Here is a 23,361-nt window from a genome sequence, read left to right as displayed (position 1 = left end):
ATGACACCATAAAACTCCTAGAAGAGAATACAGGCAAACATTCTCTGACATAAATTGTAGCAATGTTTTCTTAGGTCAGTCTCCCAAGGCAAAAGGCAAAAATAAACAAATGGGACCTAACCAAACTTATAAGCTTTTGCATAGCAAAAGAAACCATAAACAAAACAAAAAGACAGCCTACGGACTGGGAGAAAATACTTGCAAATGATACAACCGACAAGGGATTAATTTCCGAAATATATGAATAGCTCATATAGCTCAATATCAAAAAAACAAACAACCCAATCAGAAAATGGGCAGAAGACCTAAGTAGACATTTCTCCAAAGAAGACATACAGGTGGCCAAGAAGCACATGAAAAGATGCTCAACATCACTAATCATTAGAGAAATGCAAATCAAAACTACAGTGAGGTATCACCCCACACCAGTTAGAATGGCCATCATCAGAAAATCTACAAACAACAAATGCTGGAGAGGGTGTGGAGAAAAGGGAACCCTCCTACACTGTAGGTGGGAGTGTAAATTGGTACAGCCACTATGGAGAACAGTATGAAGCATCCTTTAAAAACTAAAAATAGAACTACCATATGATCCAGCAATCCCACTCCTGGGCATATATCCGGAGAAAACTCTAATTCAAAAATATACATGCACCTCAATGTTTACAGCAGCATGATTTACTATAGCTAAGACATGGAAGCAATGTAAGTGTCCACTGAGAGATGAATGGATAAAGAAGATGTGGTACATATACACAATGGAATACTACTCAGCCATAAAAAAGAATGAAATAATGCCATTTGCAGCAACGTGGAGGGACCTAGAGATTATCATACTAAGTGAAGTCAGAGAGAGAATGACAAATATCGTATGCTATCGCTTATATGTGGAATCTAAAAAAAATGATATAAATGAACTTATTTACAAAACAGAAACAGACTCACAGATATAGAAAACAAATTTATGGTTACCAAAGGGGAAAAGGGGTTGGGGAGGGTAAATTAGGAGTTTGGGATTAACATATACACACTACTATATATAAAATAGATAAATAACAAGGACCGACTGTATAGCACAGGGAACTATATTCAGTATCTTGTAATAACCTATAATGGAAAAGAATCTGAAAAAGTATATATGTGTGTGTATATATTCAGTTATGCATGTATATATACATATATGTGTATATATACATACATGTATGTATGTATACATAATACGTATGTGTGTATACATAAATGTATGTAGACATATAACTGAATCACTTTGCTGTACACCGGAAACTATCACATTATAATCAACTATACTTCAATTAAAAAACTATTTGTGCAATAGAAAAAAGAAAGGAATGAAGTACTGATACATGCTACAGTACAAATGAACCTTAAGAACGTGCTCAGTGAAAGAAGCCAGACACAAAAGGCCACATATTGTATGATTCTGTTTATATGAAATGTCCAGAATAGGTAAATCTATAGAGACAGAAAGCACATTAATGGTTGCCAGGGGCTGGGAAATGAGGGAATGGGGCGTGACTGCTAATGAGCGTGGGGTCTCCTTGGGGTGATGAAATGTTTGGAACTAGACAGAGGTGGTGGTTGCACAACATTCTGAATATACTACGTGTCACTGAATTGTATACTTTAAAATAGTTAATTTTATGTTTACGTGAGCTTCACCTCATTTTTTTAAAGAGTACACGGTGAATGATTCCATTTATATTAAGTTCACAAAAGAAGCTGGATGTGACCTCTGCTGTCAACCATATTGAAGTAACAAGGACTGGATTTATCTTCCCACGTGGAGCAACAGATGAAACAGAAGAAACAAAAGTTCCCAAGACATTAGACATCAGGTAATGTGAGATGATGAACCCAAGAGATGGGAAATAGCAAGGTGAGCCCCAGCTTACTGCCTGGAGAGAGCTCAGGCTGAGGTGCAGGGAGGGGAACAGCGGGGCATGACAGACTCTCAGGGTTGAGGATCTGGGAGTCCAGGGAAACCAAGGTAGCTGGACTTTGCAGGGCAGAGTACAAGAGAGGAAAGAGCCACACAGAGAAAGAACTCTGGAAATCTCCAGAGGGTCCCAAGGATCTCTGTAACATTGCATTAGGTAAAGATTTCTTAGATGTAACACCCAAAACTTTATGCGTAAAAGAAATGGATAAACTTGAGTTCATTGAAATCAAGTACATCTGCTCTTCAAAAGACACTGTTAAGAGAATGAAAAGACCATGCCATACACTGGGAGAAAATATTTGCAAGTCACATATCTGATACAAGCCTTGTGTTCAGAATAGAGCAGGAATTTTCAAAACTCAGTCATAAGAAGCCAACCGAATTTTTAAAAAAGGATAAAATATTTGAACGTACACTTCACCAAAGAGGTATGCATGACAAGTAAGCACCTAAAAGATGCCCAACATCAGTAGTATTAGGAAAATGTACTTTAAAGCCCCAAGATACTACGACAAACAATTAGAATAGCAAACACTAAAAAGTCTAATCCTACCAAGTGTTGGCAAGGATGTACAAGAACTAAAACTCTCATACACTGCTGGTGGGAATGCAAAATGGTACAACCACTTTGCAAAACAGTTTAGCTAGCTCTTACACAAATAAACATACAACTACCGTATGATCTAAGCCATCCCATCCTTAGATATTTACCCGAGACATGAAAACATATATTTATATGAAGACTTGTACACGAATGTTCATAGCAGTCCTACTTGTAACAGCCCAACACTGGACATAACACAAATATGCACCAACAGGTGAATACACAAACAGACTGTGGTTCATCCACACCATGAACCACTACATGGCCACAGGAAGAAATAAACTATTAGTATACTCTACCATATGGATGAATCTCAAAATACTTACGCTGAGTAAAGGAAGCCAGGCCAAAAAGGAGTACATGCTTTAAAAACAAAAGTATACGCTGCATAATTCCATTTATGCAACATTCCAGAAAATACAAACATCTATTTTGACAGAAGAAGCCTATCGCAACAGGGAGCAGGAGGAAGGGACTAAGAAGCACGAAGAAAACTTTGGGGGTGAGGGATATGTTGATTTAGTTGGTGATGGTTTCATGGTATATACATATGTCAAAACCTATCAAATTGTACACTTTAAACACATACCATTTATTGTAGTTTGATTATATCTCAACAAAGCTGATTTTAAAGTAGAGTTCATTGATGCTTTTAGGGGTCAGAACAGTGGTTACCCTTGGGTATGGGTGGGTAAATCAGAAGAGGGGGACCGAAGAGGGTGTCTGGGGAGCTGATGAGGGTCTGGGCACTCGTTGTAAAGATGTGTTCCACTGGGGGAAACACACGGGGTGTGCACTTCTCTATGTATGTGATACAGCTCACTACTGAGATCTGGACCGGAAATTTGCTTCTGTAAGGGGGTGGGAGGGCGGGGTCAGAGTTCATGGACACCTGGGTCCCCCAGTCCCAAAGCCCAAGCTGACACCTGACGGCGTAGAGGAGTGGGCGTGAGGTGGGCTTGGGCGCTTCCCTTACCTTCCGCTGCAGGTCTCTCATCTTTCTGGACCTTTCTCCTGGACAGGCGGGGTTGGCTGGCTGCGGTGTAGGCCCTGGTCCTGGCTCTGGGGGCTTTTCCGCCTGGGCCTGTCTCTCCTCTTCCTGCCCCCAGAACGACTTTGGTCCAAATAGCCTGCCGGCTATTTCATCAGCATTTTCCAGCCGGAGCCCCAGCTAGGAAGGAAAGCCAGGGGCTCAGGGAGGAGTATCCCAGTCACAAGGTTGACCAAGAGCTATGGGGTTGGGAGCTTGAACAGGGGGCCCTGGGCTCCCCAGGGTCCATCCAGGCCCAAGGGCCAAGAGGTACAATCTTAGAAAGTCATCAAGCTCCAGATCTACCTGGCAAGGGCCACAAAGCAAGAATTCCTACTGATTCTTTAAGCCCTGGTTCAAAGGTCACCACCTCTGGGAAGCCTTCCCTAAATTCCCATATCACTCCCTTCACACAGTCCCCCTCCCCTCCCCCAGCCAAATTTATCACTCCTTCCTCGAGTGTCAAGCACACTACTCCAAGGTCACACTCAGACTAATTTGTGTGTCTCTCTTGCAAGATCCTGAGTTCCATGAGGGCAGGGACCTGTGTCTCATTCACTAAGCACACTCAACCCCTGGTGGTATGGTTAATTCTGTGTCTACTTGATTGGGCCACGGGGTGCCCAGGTATTTGGTCCAACATTATTACAGGCGTTACTGTTAGAGCATTTCTGGATGGCTTTAACATTTTAGATCAGTAGACTGAGTCAAGCAGATTGCCCTCCATAATGTGGGTGGGCCTCATCCAATCAGTTGAAGGCCTGAATAAAACAAAAGTCTGCCGTTCCTCCAAATAAGAGGGAATTCCTCCTGCCTAACTACCTTCAGACTGGCACACTGGCTTTTTCCTGCCTTCAGACGGGAACTACACCATCAGCTCTCCTGGCTCTCCAGCATGCTGACTGCAGGTCTCGGACTTGTCAGCCTCCATAATCCTATTGAAATAGTTCTATGTCTCTGGAGAACCCTGACTAACAGATGAGCTGGTTGATTCTCAAAATCTGATGGATGAATGAACAAGTCCCTCCTTCCTTCCATCTGCCCATCCATCCACCCATCTGTTCACTCACTCTTGCATCCCTTCTTTCCATCCTCCCATCCAAGTGTCTCTGAGAGCATTTGCAGAGAAATCACCAGAGGGTCAGCCTTGAGCCCCGCGGGCAAATTTGGATGATAGGTTCCCTGTTCTCCATAAATTAGAAAGGGTTGGGATACGGCACAGAGCACCCTCCCTCAGACAAGCTACAGGGACCTGGGGGGAAGAGATGGAAGGGTCCCAAGTCAATCCATTACTTTAAAGTTTGCTGGACAATAAAGAAAAATCAACACTTGCCAGACGCACACACACAAAATAAATAAAAGTAACGTTTGCTGGACATACGACCTCAGAGATTTTCCCTCTTCCGCTGCTGCCCCCCACAATCCATTTTCCACACAACAGCCAGAACGTTCAAGTTACCACTTGCCAACTCAAAACCCTTCCTCGACACGGCCCTACTCCCTCACTGTGCTCCCACGTTACCATTCTCCTGCACTTACTGTTCTCTACTCTATTTCTGTTCCTTAAACACACCAAGCCCTTTCTCTTCTCAGGAACTCTGCACATACTGGGCCCCCTCCCTGGAAGGCTCTTACCTCAGCTTTTCACATGACTGCTTTTGTTCATCCTTCAGATCTCAGCTGAAACTTCACCTCCCTAAACACACTACTTAAAGTTGCCATCGTTTTATCAATGTGTCTACTCATTTCTTATCTGTCTACCTCTCTGGGCTGTGAGCACCAAGCGGGCAGAGATCATGTCTCTCTTGTTCATCATCATATTCTCAGAGCCCAGCACAGGGCCTGGTACATGTCAGGTAGAAGATGGATATTGTCCAATGATGACAGGTGGATAGATGGATGCAAGGATGGATAGATAAGTGGGAGAACAGATGAAGAGATGTGTGGGTGAGGAGACTGATAGATAGATGTATGGGTGGGTGGAAGGGTAGATGAATAAATAGGTGAATGAGAGAGTAGATGGAGAGATGGGTAGACAAGTACATAAATGAATAGATGGATGAGGATAGAAGGATGGATAGGTGGATGGATGGACAGAGAAGAGGTATAGACGTATGGAAGAGCAGGTGCATGGATGGGTACGTGGGTAGGTGACTAGGTGGATGGAAGGGGGGGTGACTGAGAGAATAAATAGATGATTGAGTGAAAGTGTAGATGGAGAGATGAGTGGGAGGGTAGACGGATGAGAGGGATTAATGAGATGGATAGATGAATAATGGATGGATGACAGATGGGGTGTGAATGGATGGGTGGGTGGGTGGGTGAAAGGATGGATAGGTGAGTGGACGGATGATAACTGGAAGAATAGATGGGTAGGTGAGAAGGCAGATGGAGAGACGATGCAAAGTACATAGATGGACGAGATGGATGAGAAGGAGGGAGGGAAGGAGGGATGGGGTGGGTGGTAGTTGAATGGATTTATGTATCAGTCAGTAGGTGGGTGAATAGATGGGTGGATAGGCAGACAGACGGGTGGGTAGACGTCAAAAGCTGGAAGTATAAGATGTGAGAGTAGATCTATAGATACAAGAGGTGATGGATGGAAAGATAGATGAATGGCCCCAAGCCCAGGAGAGGCCCTGAGGAGAAGCAAGGCCCCCTCTTACCTCTAGGAGGTTGAAGGCACGACCAAGGGCATGGACAGTCAGGTTGGCTGTGGCAGAACGGGGAAGGAAGGAGGCCGGAGAGAAGAGAAGGGTCCCCTCCAGGTTGGCTCCCAGGCTGCCCGATGCTAGAACAGACAGAGGATCAGTATACACCACACCGTTAACCGGGTGGGAGCTGGCCACCAAGGGGCCATCGCCGGAGACAGGGCCAGACACACAGTGCATCCTCTTGGCCAGGATAGGAAGCTCAGACCTAAGCCTTACCAAGGGCAGAGGGAAGGTCAGAACAGAAGGGTCACAAATGTACCCACACCTGCTGATAGGCAGAGAGGGGGCAGCCAGAGCACCCCACCCCCAGACTTGCTGAGCAGTTGAGGGGGTTTGGGTACCTAAGCTAGAACAGGGTCCCTTTTTGATTCTGATTAATTACAAGGAGGCAGCTGTCTCTCTTCGATGCTAATCTCCTTTTTTCACCCAGGAAAAAGCAGTTCTCAAATTCACAGCCCTCGGCAGGCAAGGATCCATGAGAATTGAACAACAGTGTTTCACGGATACTGCATTTCTTTTTAGGATAACCCTATTTTTACAGAGTTAAACTGATCTTCCACTAATGGTAGGGATAAAAGGTTTCCTTTTAGAATAAGTGTAAGTTTAAAAGAACCAGTTTAGAGAAAAGATGGAAGCGCTATTCAGTCGAATGCTATGAAGTGGCTCACACTTAACTATTTTTTAACTCTTCCAACAAAAATGGCAGGTGCTATTTTGGATACAGCAAAAAGATAAAAATAAAAAATCAAGCAAGTGGCATGTGAATATTTGACATTTGGGAAACGGTATCTTTGATCCACATGTCCTCAGGAGTTAGAACTCCCAGGTCCCCAAGCCTTTGTGGTCCCAGAGCAGGACAATACCTGCCCAGGATGCCCGTACCTGAGCGGAAGGTGACGTCAGAGTAGGACGAGTGTTTCCAGGTCTCTGGATGGAACTCTTGGCTGACAATGTCCTCAGGGATGGCCTCCCGGAGGGCCCGTTTCAGGGGGTCGCCTGTCTCCAGCAGCTGCAGGAGGTGACTCCACACAAAGGAGCCCACTGGAGTCCCAGCGCAGCCAGTGGGGAGGGGAGGGGGGAACGGTGAGGGAGGACCCGGAGCTGGCACAACCCAGAGAAAAGACCCTGCAACCCCCCTTCCTGGGTCCTGCTATTTCCACCCACCAGGGGCTTCTCAGGAGCCTAGCTACTGAGAACCACGTCCTCTTTGAAGAAACGGCGGCAAAGAGCAGTGCCTTAATGGAACTTAGAAATCTAGCCTGTGCAGGGCATTCTGACATGCTTTCCAGAAGGAAAAGGGGGGTATTGTGGGCAAAGTCCTGGTTTGAAAGTCAGCCCCGAGTCTGAATCCCAGTTCCACCATTTATGAGCTGTGTGACCTTGGGCTGGTTACTCCACCTCTCTGAGCCTTAGTGTCCTCATCTGTAAAATGAACTATAATGACCTATCTCTCAGGGCTGTTTGTGCAGATCAGTCAAGGGCAGAGCCTGGACCTAAAGGACTGAGTATCTTTCAGCGCTGGGAAAGGGGTGACATGCAATCCACGATGGGGACCCTCTGAGGCTCTCTAGAGTGGTAAAAATGAAATGAGAGCACCAATGAGAAAGTCCAACAGAGGGTATTATTCTAACTGGGAACCCCAGTCCTCTTGCCTGTCCCAGAGGATGTCTCAGAATGCCCAGCAGGGAGCTTCTGGAACAATCCACATGGAACAGAGCTGAGTCTGCCTTTTGTTTCCATCAGGCAACATGCAAGCCTGATACCCCAGGGCCTCCATCGAGGCTGTCCCTTGGCTGATCCCCTCTGAGGGGCTTGGCCCAGTGGCCTATTGATGCAGAACAGGCCCCTCACCCACCCCCATTCCACCCCTGAACCTGCCAACAGCGGGCTGCAACTTCTAGTAGCACCATTTCTTTTCCTTTTGGCAAGGGGGCGGGGTTTGCTGTTTCTTTAGAAGGTAGTTTAGCAGTATCACTTCAGACTTTTAAATGTGTGCCCCTGGGCTTCCCTGGTGGCGCAGTGGTTGGGAGTCTGCCTGCCGATGCAGGGGACGTGGGTTCATGCCCCAGTCCGGGAAGATCTCACATGCCGCGGAGCGGCTGGGCCCGTGAGCCATGGCCGCTGAGTCTGCGTGTCTGGAGCCTGTGCTCCGCAACGGGAGGGGCCACAACAGTGAGAGGCCCGTGTACCGCAAAAAAAAAAAAAAAATGTGTGCCCCTTTACGTTGGCTACTTTTCCTCTGGCTAGATTAGCACAAGGGCCCAGGAGTGGATATATAGAGAGATTCATTTTGGTTGTTGTTCCTCATGGCAGAAGGCCTGAAACAATCTAAGTGCCTATCGGTGGGGCTGGTAACGTCGATGACGGTTAAGCTCCTAGTGGAACACCGAACAGCTGTAGCTCAGAGTCCAAGTGTGCCGATGTGGAAAGAGCCCCCAGATGCACTGAGGAGCAAAATGGCATGTATAACATGATCCTGAGTTGCTACTGCTGTTAAGGAGATACACGCCCATGTTCATACGTACACTACACGTTCTGATGGGACACACAAGAGAACTGGTCACGGTCAGTACCTTCAGGAAACAGGACTTAGGGATCAGGAGACATGGAAGGCAGACTTTAACTTTCCATTTATATTTTGCCATCTGCTTTGAAATTTTGGCTACATAGTAATAACAATGGTGATAATAACATTAAAAGTAACAGCTGTGCACACAGCTCTTACAATATTCTAAATGTCTTCCTGTACCAACTCATTTTATGCTTCCTCTGCAAGGGAGGTATTGTTATTATGCCCATTTCACAGATGAAGATGGAGGCTCATAAAAGTTTAGTCACTTGTCCAAAGGCACACAGGTAGGAAGTGGCTGACCTGGGATTTGAACCCAGGCTGGCAGGCCCCAGGCTCTCAGCTCACTGAAAATTATGTCAACTCACTGTACATTATGTAAAAACTTTTTGAAAATTAGTTGAACCTATTTTTTGAAGTTCCACCCGTTTAAAGGGAACTCTCTGACCCCACAAGGGATCTGAGATTCGGAGACACTGTCCCTCCTCTGCCTCGAGTCTCTCCTCCAGGTACTGTGCCATGACCTGACCAGGGCTAGAAGGGAACTCAGCGACTTCCACCCCACTTTACAGATGAGGAAACTGAGGACCACAGAGAACCAACTTCTCCAAGGTTGTTCAATTGCCACGTGGGGGAGGGGAGCATGCAAAGCCACTTGTCCAGACAGTGTGCTAAGAGAAGGGGAACGGGAAGGGGACAGAACACCTGACGGATGGAGCGTGAGCATGCCCCTGAACCCCTGCACCCACCAGGTGGCACCAGGCCAGCCCCAGCCCCCCAACCCCGACCTGCAGCTGCTCACCCTGGGTGGACGGCTCTCCTGCCTGGGTGCGCCGCACCTGGGCAAACACCTCCTCGTCCGGGCACCTCATCAGTGCCAGGTAGGCATTGATGCGGATCTCAGCATCCTCCTCGGGGCTTTGGTACAGGCTGGAGAGCACGGATCGCTGCCTCGGGCAGGGGGAAAGTCATCACTCAGGGACCACCCACCTCCACCCAGGAGGACGATGTCCCCTCATCTGCACTGGCTCCAGCAGGTGGCCCCGATGCCCTGCCCCAGCTCTCCTGACGTCTCCAGAGCTGCTCTAGACACTCTCACCTGTGGCCCGGTTGTGGGAGGTGGGAGGTTCCCCAGTCACTGCTAATCCCCATCCTCCCACAGGCCAGCCAGAGCCTCATCAATTTCCACAGGTAACAAGGGATAGACAAGTGGGCGTGGCTGCATTCCAAGAAAACTTCATTTACAGGAACAGCACAGCACAGCAACGGACACACAGGAGGTATTCCCGACCCCCCTTCCTAAGCAAGCCACCTCCCCTACCCCGTGATTCTCTGCCCCATCACCTGTTGGTTTCCTTCATAGCACAGCCATTTACCCATCCACTCATGCAGCAATATTTACTGAGCACCCATTATGTGCCTGGCAAGGTGCGAGGTGCTGGGTGACAATTATGAACAAGACAAACCCAGCTTTTATCCACCTGAAGCTTACATTTTAGTGCAGAGACAGACACTAAATGAGGTTAATATGTGAAATATATAATACGTTAGGTGATAATAACTGCTAAAGAGGGAAAAATAAAATGGGGAAGCCGGAGGCGTGGGGGGCTCAAAGAGGTCCATTTCAGGTGAAATAGCCAAGGAAGACTGACAGCAAAGTGATTTCTAAGTAAAGGCCTTCTAGAGGTAAAGGAGTAAAGCCTGGGGATATACAGGGGAAAGGAATTCCAGGAAGGGAGAACAGCACGTGCAAATGGCCTGAGACAGAAGGAAGCCCTGCAGGCTTGAAGAACAACAGGGAGACCAGTGTGGCTTATGAGGAGTCAGGGGGTGGTGAGGGAAGTAGGAGGTGAAGCCAAGAGGTGCTAGTGGGTCAGTGGTCAGACCACAGGTCCTGATAAGTCATTATAAGGACTCTGGCTTTGACTCTAAGTGAGATAGGACCCGCTAGTACAGGGGTCAGCAAACTTTTCCTGTAAAGGGAAAGAGTCAATTTTTTTTGGCCTTTGCAGGCCATGCAGTCTCTCTTGCAAACTACTCAACTCTGCAGTCGTAGCAAAAAAGCAGCCCAGACTGCACATAAATGAACAGGCACAACTGTGTTCCAACAAAACTTTACATACAAGATCAGGCAATAAGCTGGACACAGACAATGGACCATGTCTTGCCAACCCCTGAACCAGAGCGTTTGCAGCACAGGTGGCTTATATATAGTTTGTTTGTAATCATATACTTATTTGTATATTTATTGGATAAATATATGCCTCCCACATAGACACAGGCTCTATGAGAACAGAGACCTGGACACCTGTTCACGCAAGTACCTACTACAGTGCCCAGCATATAACAGGTGCTCGGTACATGTGATGAATGAATGAGCAAATAAAGAAGTGAACAGTGGTTTGAGACCCACTACTGCCCAATGCCAACCACAATGAAATAACATGCAGAAGCTCACGTTTGCAGAGCAGGGAACCCTCCGGAAGGCCTGGATGGCCCCCAGCCGGATCTCAGGGGGGCAGCTCCTCAGGGACGCACAAGTGCTCAGCTTGGGGGTGAGAGCTACGGCCGCCAGGCCGGCATTGCCAATGGCCTTCAGCACGAGCTGGAGCTGAAACAAGATGGTGGTGGGGCCTTGAGGCCTGATGGGTACGCCCAGCCCACCCATTCAGGCTACAGCTCGCCCACTTGACAGGGACCCCATCAAGGGGCCGTGCCCAGGATGGGGCTGTCCTCACCTGGTCAGCATCTGAGGGCTCCTGGAAGGTGCAGTTGGCACCCAAGGCGTCTTCCAGGATCCTCATGAGGGAGCCAACACCAGGCAGCTGCCCGCAGGGCCCGTCCAGAGACACACAGAGGTTATGCACCAGAGCTGAGATGCCCAGGAAGGCGCTGGGGCTGGCCTCCGGGGTCTGAAGCAGTGGCTGGGGACAGAAACCGGCCCCCCGACCCCAGCCGAGAAGCCTGGTAAGGGGTCCTTCACAGGTCTCGCCATGTGCAGATCTAGGGTGCTTCCTAAAAATACAGAGGCCCCGGCCCCCCACCCCTGAGGGTCTGAATAAATTGTCCATGGTGGGACCTGCATGGGGCATTTCTTAAAACACCCCGGATGACCATTCATGTGCATCGAGGATGGAGAACCACACCTCAGGGTGTGGGGACAGGGGACATTTGGCAATGTCTAGAGACGGGATGTTGTCACAGATGGGGGACAGTGCTGCTGGCATCTAGTGGGCAGAGACCAAGGATGCTGCTAACCGTCCTCCAAGACAGCAGACAGCCCCACATGTCAACAGTGCCAGGGCTGAGAGACCCTGGGCTACATCACCAGTCTGGGGGAGCAGGGTGGGGGTGGTGAGGTTCTTCTGGGTGGACTATGGTGAAGAACCTCCGACAAAGTGTCAGGACCCACCCCGGGTGGGCGGCACGGCTCTGCCACCTCCCAAGATGTATGAAACGTGTAAGAAATAAAACCAAAGTTCTCTCTCTGTGATCAATGGGCAAAACAAGTAAGCCAGCTTTTTATGCCCTTCTGTAAAGCCGCACGAGAGACCAACCATCTCTTCTGGGACCATAGGATCCCCAAGTAGTGGCCACAGTCCCCTGTCTACAGCAGGGGAGACGGAAAGCAGACAAGCTGTGTCCTGCCGCCCAGCCAGGCTGGTTTTCTCCAAACAGCATCACCCGCCCCCAGTTCTGGGAGTGAGAGGGATGAACGGGCAAGGGCTGGGAGAGCTCCCAGGCCACTGTACCTCCCGCCTGTCAGTTGGGGCGACTGGGACCATGCTGTCCTGGACCTGGTGGGGGCTTGAGGGCACCCAGCATTGGCTTTGCTCTTCTCCCAGGGTCTTGATAGGAAGTTGGGCAAAAAGGTGGAAAGAGGAAAGGATGTGCTCTGAGTGGAGACTGTCTTTAACAGAGGTGGCCCTGGGTCCAATCCAAAAGAACCCAAATGGAAAGGCACGGCCAGTAGCATTAGTGTAAATGGTGAGCAACTGCCCAGCCGACCTACTGATGAAAGCAGCTCTTTTGCCCCTTTCCTGTTCACCCATTTCTGTCCCCCCTCTAACCCTAAAAGCCTAATTATAGGAATGAGATCACTAAGCAGTTAAAACGGACTCCTCCTGACTTACGCTTTTCTGAATGCACACCATGCCTTGCCTAACCTGTCGATTCTTTGCCTAGATAAAAAGAAGTAAGAAGAAAGTAAGAACAAAGAATGACTAGCTCTCTACCCCCAACAGCCCCCTAAGGAGTCCGGCAAGCAGATCACGCGGGCAAGATAACATCTAAAGAGAGTCAGCCAGTCTGCATGCACAGAACAATGCAGAACCCAATCTCCTGCCCCCGTGATTCACTGAGATTCTCCCCCCGTGTTTCCCTTTAAAAACTGTCATGGCTGAGCAGAATCTTCAGAGTTGGTCTCAACACACAAGTCCACCTTCTCCCCAGACTGCCGGCTTTTCTGATTAAAGCAACTTTCCTTTCTACTGACACTTGCCTCTCAAATTATTGGCTTTTTAGTGGTGAGCAGCTGAACCTGAGTTTGGTAACAGACCCAGGAAATAAGAAAGTCCCTTGTGTATAGTGCTTGCCAATTTCCATGGTGTAAATGCTCCCACCCTGGCGATTTGAGCTGAGTCACTACAAGGGATCTGGGAAGAGATGGGGAGTCAGCAGCAGGCACATCTCCTGTGACTGGTCCACACACGACACAAGCAATGCAAATAAGCCTGAGGCTGTGGACACGGGACCGCATAGTTAAGAGCATTAGAAATTATCCATCTCTCGGGGCTTCCCTTGTGGCGCAGTGGTTAACAGCCCACCTACCAATGCAGGGGACACGGGTTCAAGCCCCGGTCTGGGAAGATCCCACATGCTGCGGAGCAGCTAGGCCCGTGCGCCACAGCTGCTGAGCCTGCGCTCTAGAGCCTGCGAGCCACAACTGCTGAGCCCGGGTGCCACAACTACTCAAGCCCGCCCACCTAGAGCCTGTGCTCCACAAGAGAAGCCACCGCAATCAGAGGCCCGCTCACTGCAACAGAGACCCCATGCAACCAAATATAAATAATAAATTATCCATCTCGTACCTTTATTTTAATATGATTTCTCTAACTGCAAGCTTAGGTCATTTAATTTTTAATAATGGCTATGTTTATCAATCAGCTCGAAAACTACCTGAAAATCAAGACTCTCCCACAGCACATGTTGGGGCCCTTTTCGGTCTGGTTCCCTGAAGAGCAGGAGGAGACCCAGCCCTCCTTTGGGGGTCAGATTGCCCAACCCACCCAGCTCAAACAGGCCCCTCTCTTCCGGGGGCCTCACAGTGGCAGGGACTCAGCCCAAGCTGAGTCGGAGGAGGGTCATTCCAGCTGCTCGCAGCGCTCTCCCAGACGCTCAGCCACCCTTACCCCAGGGCACTGAAGCTTTCAGCTGAGAGGAAGACAAAAATGGTGGGGTGGGGGGCTCAGAAGAGGGGAACGCTGGTTCTAGGTCTCTCGGAGGAAAACCAAGAAAGACGTATTTTATTTAATAAACACACAGCACTCCCTATGTGCCAGGCTCTGCGGTTAACAGGGCACACATGTCACCTGCTTAGAGCCTGAGACACAGAGAGGTTAAGTAACTTGGCTAAGGTCACTCAGCCAGAAAGTGGTAGAGCCAAACTTGACCCTGTAGGGTCTGGTTCCCAGGCTGGGCGCTCCCCCTGCACTCACTGTTTCTCAAAATACATATTCTGGGCTCATTTGTGAAAACCAGACCCGGGCACTGGGCATCAGACAGTGGCCTCGATTATTCCTACAGCCCAGAGCAGGGACCGCCTGGCAGCCTGGGGGAAATACAGCCTCTGCACCAGCTGTTCTTCCCTTGGGTTCATGGTCTTAACCAGGTCTGTGTGTCCACGCAAGGGTATCTGTGTGCGTGCATCTCAGTGTGTGTGTGTTTTAGAATCGCAGTGTTTGTGGGTGTGTGCATTCCTGGGTAGGTGTGCACGTGTCTCAGTGTACATGCATATCCCAGGGCACATGTCCCAATGCGTGTGTGTGCACTCATTCGAGTGTGCCCTGATGTGTGTGTGCACATGTACTGACGTGGGTGTGTCCCCGTATGTACACATGCAAGTCCCAGTGTGAGAATGCACACTTGTCCCAGTTTATCCTGGGGGCGGTGTCCAGGTGTGGGTGGATGTCCCTACTTGTCCCTGTGTGTGAGTGTCCTGGTGTGTGTGTGTACATGTATGGCATGTCTGTGTGAGTACGTCTGCATGTCCAGGTACACGTGTGAGCCCTGGTATGTACGTCTCAATATGTCTCAATATGTGGGTACGTGGGGATATGTGTCCCCCTGTGGGTGTGTGTCCCCATATGTTCCCAAGTAACCATCTTCAGGGTATACGTATGTGAGTCTTGGTACGTGTGTGTGTGTATGTGTGTGTGTGTTTCCTTTGTGGAAGGAACGGGGAACGGGGACCTGTGGCTTGGAAAAGCATGTGCAATGTTATTCCAGATTTGGCAAATGAAAACAAACACTCTGTTTTCTTAACACAGAGGAGGGAAAGCAGGGCTCGGCTGGGATGCAGGGGTTATGAAAAGATTGCGAGAAGCCACTCAGACCTGCGGGATGAGGGTTCCTGCCTGCCAGAGGCCTTCACCTCTGCCCGCTCTGCCCCAGGAAGGCTGCCAGCAGGAAGGCAGGGCAGACTTGGGCCCTCCCAGGGCCAAAGATGGAGCCAGAAGCCTGGGAGGGCTCTGTGGGGAGGGCGGGACAGCTGGAGCCACTTGGTTTGCTGGGAGCCAGGCCCCACCTGGGAGCTACAGGGCCAGGACAGCTGGGCCAGTGTCAGGCCTGGGCTCTGAGAGAGTCCAGACAGCAACGACCCTGCTTGTTTGACGGCTGCCCTGGGGGTCTGTCCAGAACTGCCAGCCTCCCTCAATTTCACAAGAGTCAGAACACCAGATCTTAATGCCAAAATCTCTGACTTAAAAAGGTTTGGTTCGGGACTTCCTTGACGATCCAGGGGGTAAGACTCCACACTCCCAACGCAGGGGGCCCGGGTTCGATCCCTGGTTGGGGAACTAGATCCTGCATACATGCAGCAACTAAGAGTTCGCATGTCACAACTAAGACCCAGTGCAGTCAAAATAAATAAATAAATAATAAATAAAACAGTATTTTAAAAAAATAATTCAATTAAAAGTCTGCTTCAAATATTCAACTCTTTTTTTAATCTTTAAAGATGGAAAGATGAAATCATCCCTAAGCCTATGACCACTTTTCCAATGTGACTTTAACACCCATTCATCTTGTCCCAAACCCAGTTCCTCATATCCAAACCAACCCTCCCCAAAACGCCAAGCAATTAAGCTGGTAGGAAAAAAAAAACATAGGAAGCACCATGACCTTGGGGAGGTGAAGCACTAGCTGGAAAAGACTGATCAGCTGGACTTCACCAAAATGAAGAACTTCTGCTCAGCAAAACACACCATTAATACAGCCCAGCAACAGAACAAAGTCCCGACACACACGTGTGCATGCACACGCGTCACGGACAGAATCTCACAGAGAACATGGGAGAAAGAAGCCAAACTCCAGATGCACACGAGCCCATGGGTGTGAATGTCAAAAGCAAGCAAAACCTAGTGATGGTCAGAAAAGTCAGAATCACCGTGACCTTTGGGGTCACCGACTGGGAGCTGGAAATGTCCTATATCTTGTCCAGGGGTGGTTACACAGGTGAACACGGATGCGAAAACATCAAACTGGATACTTAAGAGCAGGGCAGTCTCCTGAATGTATAGTTTAAGATGTAAGAACACACACCCCCTAACTGTAACGTAGGACCCTGGGCGGGACCCTGGAACAGACAGAGGACATTAGTGGAAAAAGCAGTAGGATCTGAACAGCTGGAGTTGGTTAACAGTAAGGTAGCAAGGTCTGTTTCTTAGCTGTAGTAAACACTTTCTGGTGATTTAAGATGTTAATAATGGGGGAAGTGGGGAGGGGTGTACAGGAACTCTGTACTATCTGCAACTTTTCTGTAAATCTAAAATTATCCTAAAATAAAAAGTGTATTAAAATAATCTCTTGCTGGGCTTCCCTGGTGGCGCAGTGGTTGGGAGTCCGCCTGCCGATGCAGGGGACACGGGTTCGTGCCCTGGTCCGGGAAGATCCCACATGCTGCGGAGCGGCTGGGCCCGTGAGCCATGGCCGCTGAGCCTGTGCATCCGGAGCCTATGCTCCGCGGCGGGAGAGGCCACAACAGTGAGAGGCCCGTGTACCGCAAAAAATAATAATAATAATCTCTTGCCTTCCTCCCTCCCCCTCCCTCCTCCTCCCCCTCCCTCTTTTTCTTACCCCCCTCTCCCTTCCATCCTCCCGCTTCAGGCTGCACAAAGCAAGCCTGCATCCCCAGCACATGCCCAGCTCAGCACATGTGCATCCTTGTGACAGGTTGAGAGAACAAGCAAATACAGTCCAGAGAGGTGCAAGCTCTGGTCTTGCAGGATGAGAACCTACGAGAAGCAGGTGAGAGAAGATCCTGGGCTCCGAGACAGTCGAGACTCCCACCTGCTCTGCTCACGGCGTGTCCCTGGCAAGTGGTCACAGCAGCGACACCAGTGCGTACATAACACTTAGCCCACGTCACAACAACTATTAGTCTGCACCATCACCCTGCGAGTTACTCCCACCGCACAGACGGGCACCCGAGGCACAGAAGAGTGGAGCATCTTGCCCAAGGTCGTGCTGGTAGGGACAGGGTTGGATTCTGAAGCAGAGGGATCAGGCACCAGAGTCTGTGCTTTTGGCCACTGCATTCATGCCGAACAAAGAAAGAAGGAATAGGGAGCCCGACCCTGCCCAGCACTGGCTGAGCCTCCGCAGGCCCTGGATGGCGCTGACGTCCCTATGGTCAGAGTGTCACCTGCTAGGCCATGAGCTATGGGTGATGCCCCTTGGGGCCTGGCCCTCGTCTGGCTCCAGGTCAGTGCCCGATTCCCTAATGAATGGAGCCAACCACACAGCCTAGAACAGCCCCACTGCAAACTCTGGAGGTGTGGGTCAGGGCTCAGGCCAGGGGTGAATGCTCCCTACACTCCAACTGGAGAGCGGCCAGAGCCCCTCCAGCATGAAGGACTGAAAGATCCTGCTGGAGACCCCCTCATCAGCCAGCACAGGGGTCCAGGGACCCTGGCTGGCCCATCACCGCTTCCACTCCCCACTGGTGACCTCTGAATCCTGGCCCACTACCAGTCTGGGACAGCAGGGTGAGGACTGACAAGTGACCCCACCACCAGCTGAGTGCGGACACCCCCCATGGTCCAAGGGAAAGGCACAGCAGCTGCATCACCCAGCTACCCAGCCTCCTTGGGCCTCAGTTTCCTCATCTGTAAAATGGGAGTAATAAAAGCACCTACTTCATAGAGGCAACGGGCGGGTTAAATAAGACCTCCTTGTGCTGTCAGAAATTATTGGCCTAGTTTCACATGCTTTCCTAATCTCAAGATTCATTAAATATGCTTGATTACAGGAATAATAGCAGCTCTAATTTAAAGCGCTTGGACTCTGTGCCAGGCATCGGGAGAACTGCTTCACATTCAGCATCTCATTTCTCACCATGAGCCCAAGAGGAAAGTACTGCTCCATCCCCACCTTACAGATTGGAAAACAAGCTCAGAGAGGTCAAGTCACTTGCCTAGGATCACATAACTGGGAGGGACACTGCTGAGACTCAAACCCGGATTTCTCTGACCTGCCTCCACTGGTCCCACGAGGCACCAGCACAAAGCCCGGAGGACAGAAGGTTCCCCCACCGCATCCAATCAGCAGTGGAGCAGGGGAGGGATGACACGGGGCGGGGTGGTATGCAGAGGCTCACCAGCAGCGCGTGGACCATAGCATCTGTGGGCTGCGGGACAAACGCCAGTGACCAGAGCCACGCCTCTGTCTCATCTGCCTCCAGCTCCCCGGACACAATGAGCTCCGCCATGAGGCTCACGCAAGGCTTGGTTCCACAGGAGGGCAGGGCATCCACCAGCGGTCGCCTGAGATGGAGAGAGGCCCAGGGAACATCATCATGGCGGCCCACACACCCCAGGAGCCTTCCAGGACATCTCTTGTGAAGCCTCAGGTCATCCGGGAGCGATCAGAGGCTCGGAGAGGTACAGCAGGGACCTGTCCACAATCACACCCCCGGGAAGGGGCTGAGCCGGGCCTGGGAGCCAGGCATCCTGGCCGGGGGCCTGTGCTCTTAGGGCCACAGAGACACCAGCAGTCCAGTCTAAACCCTTGCAGTGCTGCCCACCCTGGAGACACAGCGGTTTGGGGCGACATGAGTCCCTGCCCACTGCTCTCCAGAAACCAACCATGGTCACCATGTAGGGTGAGAACCCCTTGCATAGAACAGGAATCAACAATTAGCAGGTTGCCTCCCATTAAACCTCTAATGCTCTCAGCCCAACATCAGGATCTTTTCCCTTTTTTTTGTTTTTAAGATTACCGAAAGGTTGAGAAGTTCCAGAAAGGTTTCCAACCTTTGCACAATGATGGGTCTAAACAGGAAAATGATGACTGAACGGGGGTGGGTGCATAGGTCGCAGTAGAAACGGGAGGTTCCCAGAGCTGGGGTCACACGAGGCAGCAGGGCACACGGTGGGGGGGTAGATTGGGACCCCCCCCACCCCATCAACCCTGATGAGTGGCATCCATGGCCACAAAGGACCAGGCACCCCCACTGCCCCGCTCCACACACACCATCTGCCCATAAACAGTCTCTGGCCTCAATTTGCTCATCTATAAAATGGGAATGCTGATGACAAGACCAGCCCCAAGATGAGCGTGAGCCCTCAGGAACACAGGCCACTTCATCTGAGGAATGTCCTACCTGTCCTTCCCATCTCTCGCCCTTGTGTTTCCTCTCTTTTCCTCATAGATTTGGGCCTTGGAAAACCAGCCTCTGGGCAGAAATGGAGGAGGAGGTGAGGGCAAGAAAAATCTCTCAAGAGTGTCAGTCCTCTTGGAAACTTCTAGAGCTGGGGAGGGTCTCCCCTCTCCCTGATTCCCGACATCTAGGTAGACAAGTGAGACACAGGGGCTTGTGGGAAAATCCCGAGTGACAAGTAGGGTGAGGCAGCTCCCCAGGAAGACTCAGGGGCCCCTTCCTACACCAAAGATAATTAAAACGTCCCCGAGTCAAATATCATTTATCTTTAAGCCCATAAGAATTCGATGGGGAGGGTGGGAGGGAGGGAGACGCAAGAGGGAAGAGATATGGGAACATATGTATATGTATAACTGATTCACTTTGTTATAAAGCAGAAACTAACACACCATTGTAAAGCAATTATACCCCAATAAAGATGTTAAAAAAAAAAAAAAAAGAATTCGATGGAGCAGCACAGACCACCTGGGTCAAAAATCCCGACTCTGCTGTGTAACCTTGGGCAAGTGTCCTAACTGCTCTGTGCCTTGGTTTCCTCCCACAGCTGTAACATAGGAATAATAAAACCACCTACCTCATGGGGTCATCGTGAGGATTAAATGAGTGAATAAGACATAAAACGCTTGGAAGGTATCTGTGCCTTATTAGTTACTAAGTTTGGTGGTCATTCAATTAGCCATTTGGTAATGTTGATTTGGGGATGGGGGTCTTTCATAGTTCCAAGTCGATAAAATTTTTTCAGGTCTCAAAATCTTTTTGAGAGCCTTTGAAAAGCTCACAAGCCTGAAATCCGGATCTCAGGGGTCCAGTGAACGGCTGGACTCGGGGAAGGAGCCGCAAGCTTTCCCCTGCACAGCCCTCAGCCGATGGAGTTAGGTCCTCAGAGGTTCCCCTCCACGCTTGGGGGTCTCTCTACACCCCTTGCTGGCCTCACATCAGGCAGGTCCCAGCCCTGCCCAGCACGCCTCCACCCCCAGGAGAAGGGTACCCAAGGCGCATTGGAATGCTAATTCCAGCTCTCAGCAAGAGGGTCCCTGTGTGGGGAGGGAACAATGCCTGTCTTTATCCGGCCAGGTCCTGCAGCCTCTAGTCTCCCGAAGCCCCCGTGGGAACCCTCCAAGCTCCCCTCTTAATCGCCTTCTTGGCAGACGTCCCCAGACTGAAGGACGACAAGTCAGTATCACAGGGATGAGCTGAAATGTCGCCATCCATCTCTCAATGGGGACCTAGGACAGCATCAAGACTACCCAGCCCACCAGGACCCCCAGGCAGCTCCTGGCCCAGCCCCCGACTCGGGGAGAGGCCCTTACCAGTTGTCTCGGCATTTGAAAAAAGAATGTTCCCAGAGTTCCATGAGCTCATCCGCAGAGAGGCCCCGGAGCTCAGACACCAGCGTCAGGAACAGCTCTGCGGCCTAGAAATCAGAAAGGAAAGTGTGAGGCCCCAACCGCAAGGGTCACCTCATCCATCTCCTTGCCTCCAGGCATGGCTGGAAACACTAGGATCTCCTGCCTACGGTGTCACAGACCCAAAGAGAGGAGGCTGCTCGTCTGGGCTTCCTTCCACTGAATCCCAGCTCCTGGCACACAGGCTGGCCCATTCTTTTTCTTTAATTTAACAAGCATTTATTGGGCACCTACTACATGCCAGGCATGCTTTAGGGGCCAGGGATGTGCGGGTGAAGAAGAGACACGGCATCTGCATTTGTGGGCTTTATACTCTAATAAAAGCTCAATACATGTTCACTACGATTATAATCTAGTTATTATAATGAGTCAGCATATTTCACAAAGTTAGTGAGATAGCCATCTTTTCTGATATTTTTAATGAAAAAAATATGTGAACGTTTTTCAGAGTTATGAGCAGTGATGGCTAATCAACAGGGGTTTGCAGTTTTTGCCCCTTGTCTGCAGGTCTGAGCAGCACAGTCACCAAGTCTCCAAAAACCCAAGGAAATAAAGGGCTCTATTCAGAGCCCGCACCTCTCGGGTTTCAGGAGATGCTTGGCTTGGGATGCCGGCCCCACATCCTGCCTTCCCTCCCCGGTGCCTCTTCAGTCTCAGATTCGTTGCCTCGGCCCGAGCCCAAAGCCACAGAAAGAGTGACGAGGTCCTGGCTTCCCGCTGCGCTTGGCGAAGGCCAAGAATGAGCCCTCACCCCACCCAGTCAGGGGTCCACTATTGCTGGGACGGGTTTGCCTCACCTCAGGCCTCCTCCGCTCTGAGCAGCTGAGACTGAGTCCCCGTGCACAGAGCTTGACCTCAGCAAGACGCAAACGCGAAACAGGCCCCTCACAGGCCAGCGTAACCCACCCTCCCCTCCCTTCTCACCAGCACGTCTGCCCCCAGGGTCTGGGCAGCATCCCCATCGTATGCCTTCTGCCAGTGGAGCCGATGAACCCTTCGTTCTGCCTTTAATTCCTCATGCAGGACACACAAGCAGCCCCCTGTCGGGGCCGACCACCACCTTTAGAGTGGCCCTGGCCAGCATCGGCCTAGTTTGGGGCAGCTACCCCAGGAGCCCTGCCGCCTTCCGGACAGGCTCGGGTGCATTTCCCTCCAGCTGGTGGCTGCCTTGCCCGGGCATCATCTGTGAATCCCTAGACTCGGAACACATCTGCTTCTAAGACCTCCAGCACGTGTGCAGCCGCCGGGCTGGCTGGGCATCCGCTCAGGAGCAGGCCTCCTGCTCTGGGAGGCCTCAGGCTGCAAGCGTTGGCTTCAGGAACAGCTTTCCAGGGCCAGACACAGCAGGAGGGGCTGTAGCAGCTCATCCCGGAAGGCTTGTGGGTGGAGGAAGGAGGCTGTCATTCCTGCCTCCTGGGCGAGAAGCCCGTCCCCACCATCGCCACTAACAACATCTATGCAAACGGTAATAACAACGGTTACTTTGTCTGGAGCCTCAGCTGTGTGCCAGGTGCTGTTCTAGGCACTTTACAGGGACCATTTCATTTGACCTTAACCCTGTGAGGGGCTGTCATTATCCTCACTTAACAGAGAGCATTTAAGTCAGGTGCCAGTGGACACAGAGCTACTAAGTGGCAGAGCGAGACTTGAACCCACACTCTTAACCGGGATCCTACACTCAAGGCCACGGGAAAAAAAAAAGCCAGCCCTGTTTGCCAGTTTCCGAGGTGTGAATACTCCCACCGCAGCCCATCACCAGCGGCCCATGTGCCATCACTGAACGCAGACGTGGGAATCACTGTGCAGAAGCACAACACTGCATCACAGTTCCACCCTGCAGTAGATGCAAATAACCTCCAGTGCAAAGATTAAAATGTAGTAAGATAACTAGGTAGTGATGATTTTGAGCTTTCATTACCTTTGTTTCGAGTATGATTCATTTTCATTGTAAGTCGGTATAACTTAGTCTCTAGTAATGTCCGTTTAACAACCAGTCTGCAGGATTTCTGGAATCTAACCATTGGCTCTGGCAAATCGGTACAAGCCAGCCTCGCACACCACAGTCCACACTTCGCTGTACACAGTCGGTGCTGAAGCAATATCTGTGACTTGGGTGTCCTGTTACGAGCAACCTGGATG

At 50.3% G+C, this 23,361-nt stretch overlaps 1 protein-coding gene across 1 annotated transcript in view; it reads right to left on the bottom strand.

The window, feature by feature from the left end:
- LOC137206544 (uncharacterized) overlaps nucleotides 1–23,361 on the bottom strand; it is a 154,994-nt gene that overhangs the window by 111,409 nt on the left and 20,224 nt on the right. The window contains exons 9-16 of the mRNA XM_067705236.1: nucleotides 21,127–21,230; nucleotides 18,755–18,920; nucleotides 11,616–11,801; nucleotides 11,336–11,488; nucleotides 9,680–9,824; nucleotides 7,191–7,349; nucleotides 6,261–6,385; nucleotides 3,541–3,735 (exon numbers count right to left, since the gene is read on the bottom strand). Of these exons, the coding sequence (XP_067561337.1) occupies nucleotides 3,541–3,735; nucleotides 6,261–6,385; nucleotides 7,191–7,349; nucleotides 9,680–9,824; nucleotides 11,336–11,488; nucleotides 11,616–11,801; nucleotides 18,755–18,920; nucleotides 21,127–21,230 (1,233 nt within the window). The remainder of the gene's footprint in view (nucleotides 1–3,540; nucleotides 3,736–6,260; nucleotides 6,386–7,190; nucleotides 7,350–9,679; nucleotides 9,825–11,335; nucleotides 11,489–11,615; nucleotides 11,802–18,754; nucleotides 18,921–21,126; nucleotides 21,231–23,361) is intronic.

This window comes from Pseudorca crassidens, chromosome 15 (genome assembly GCF_039906515.1).
Source record: "Pseudorca crassidens isolate mPseCra1 chromosome 15, mPseCra1.hap1, whole genome shotgun sequence".
In the NCBI taxonomy this organism is placed as follows: domain Eukaryota; kingdom Metazoa; phylum Chordata; class Mammalia; order Artiodactyla; family Delphinidae; genus Pseudorca; species Pseudorca crassidens.
This window is presented reverse-complemented; position numbering and strand designations above follow the sequence as displayed.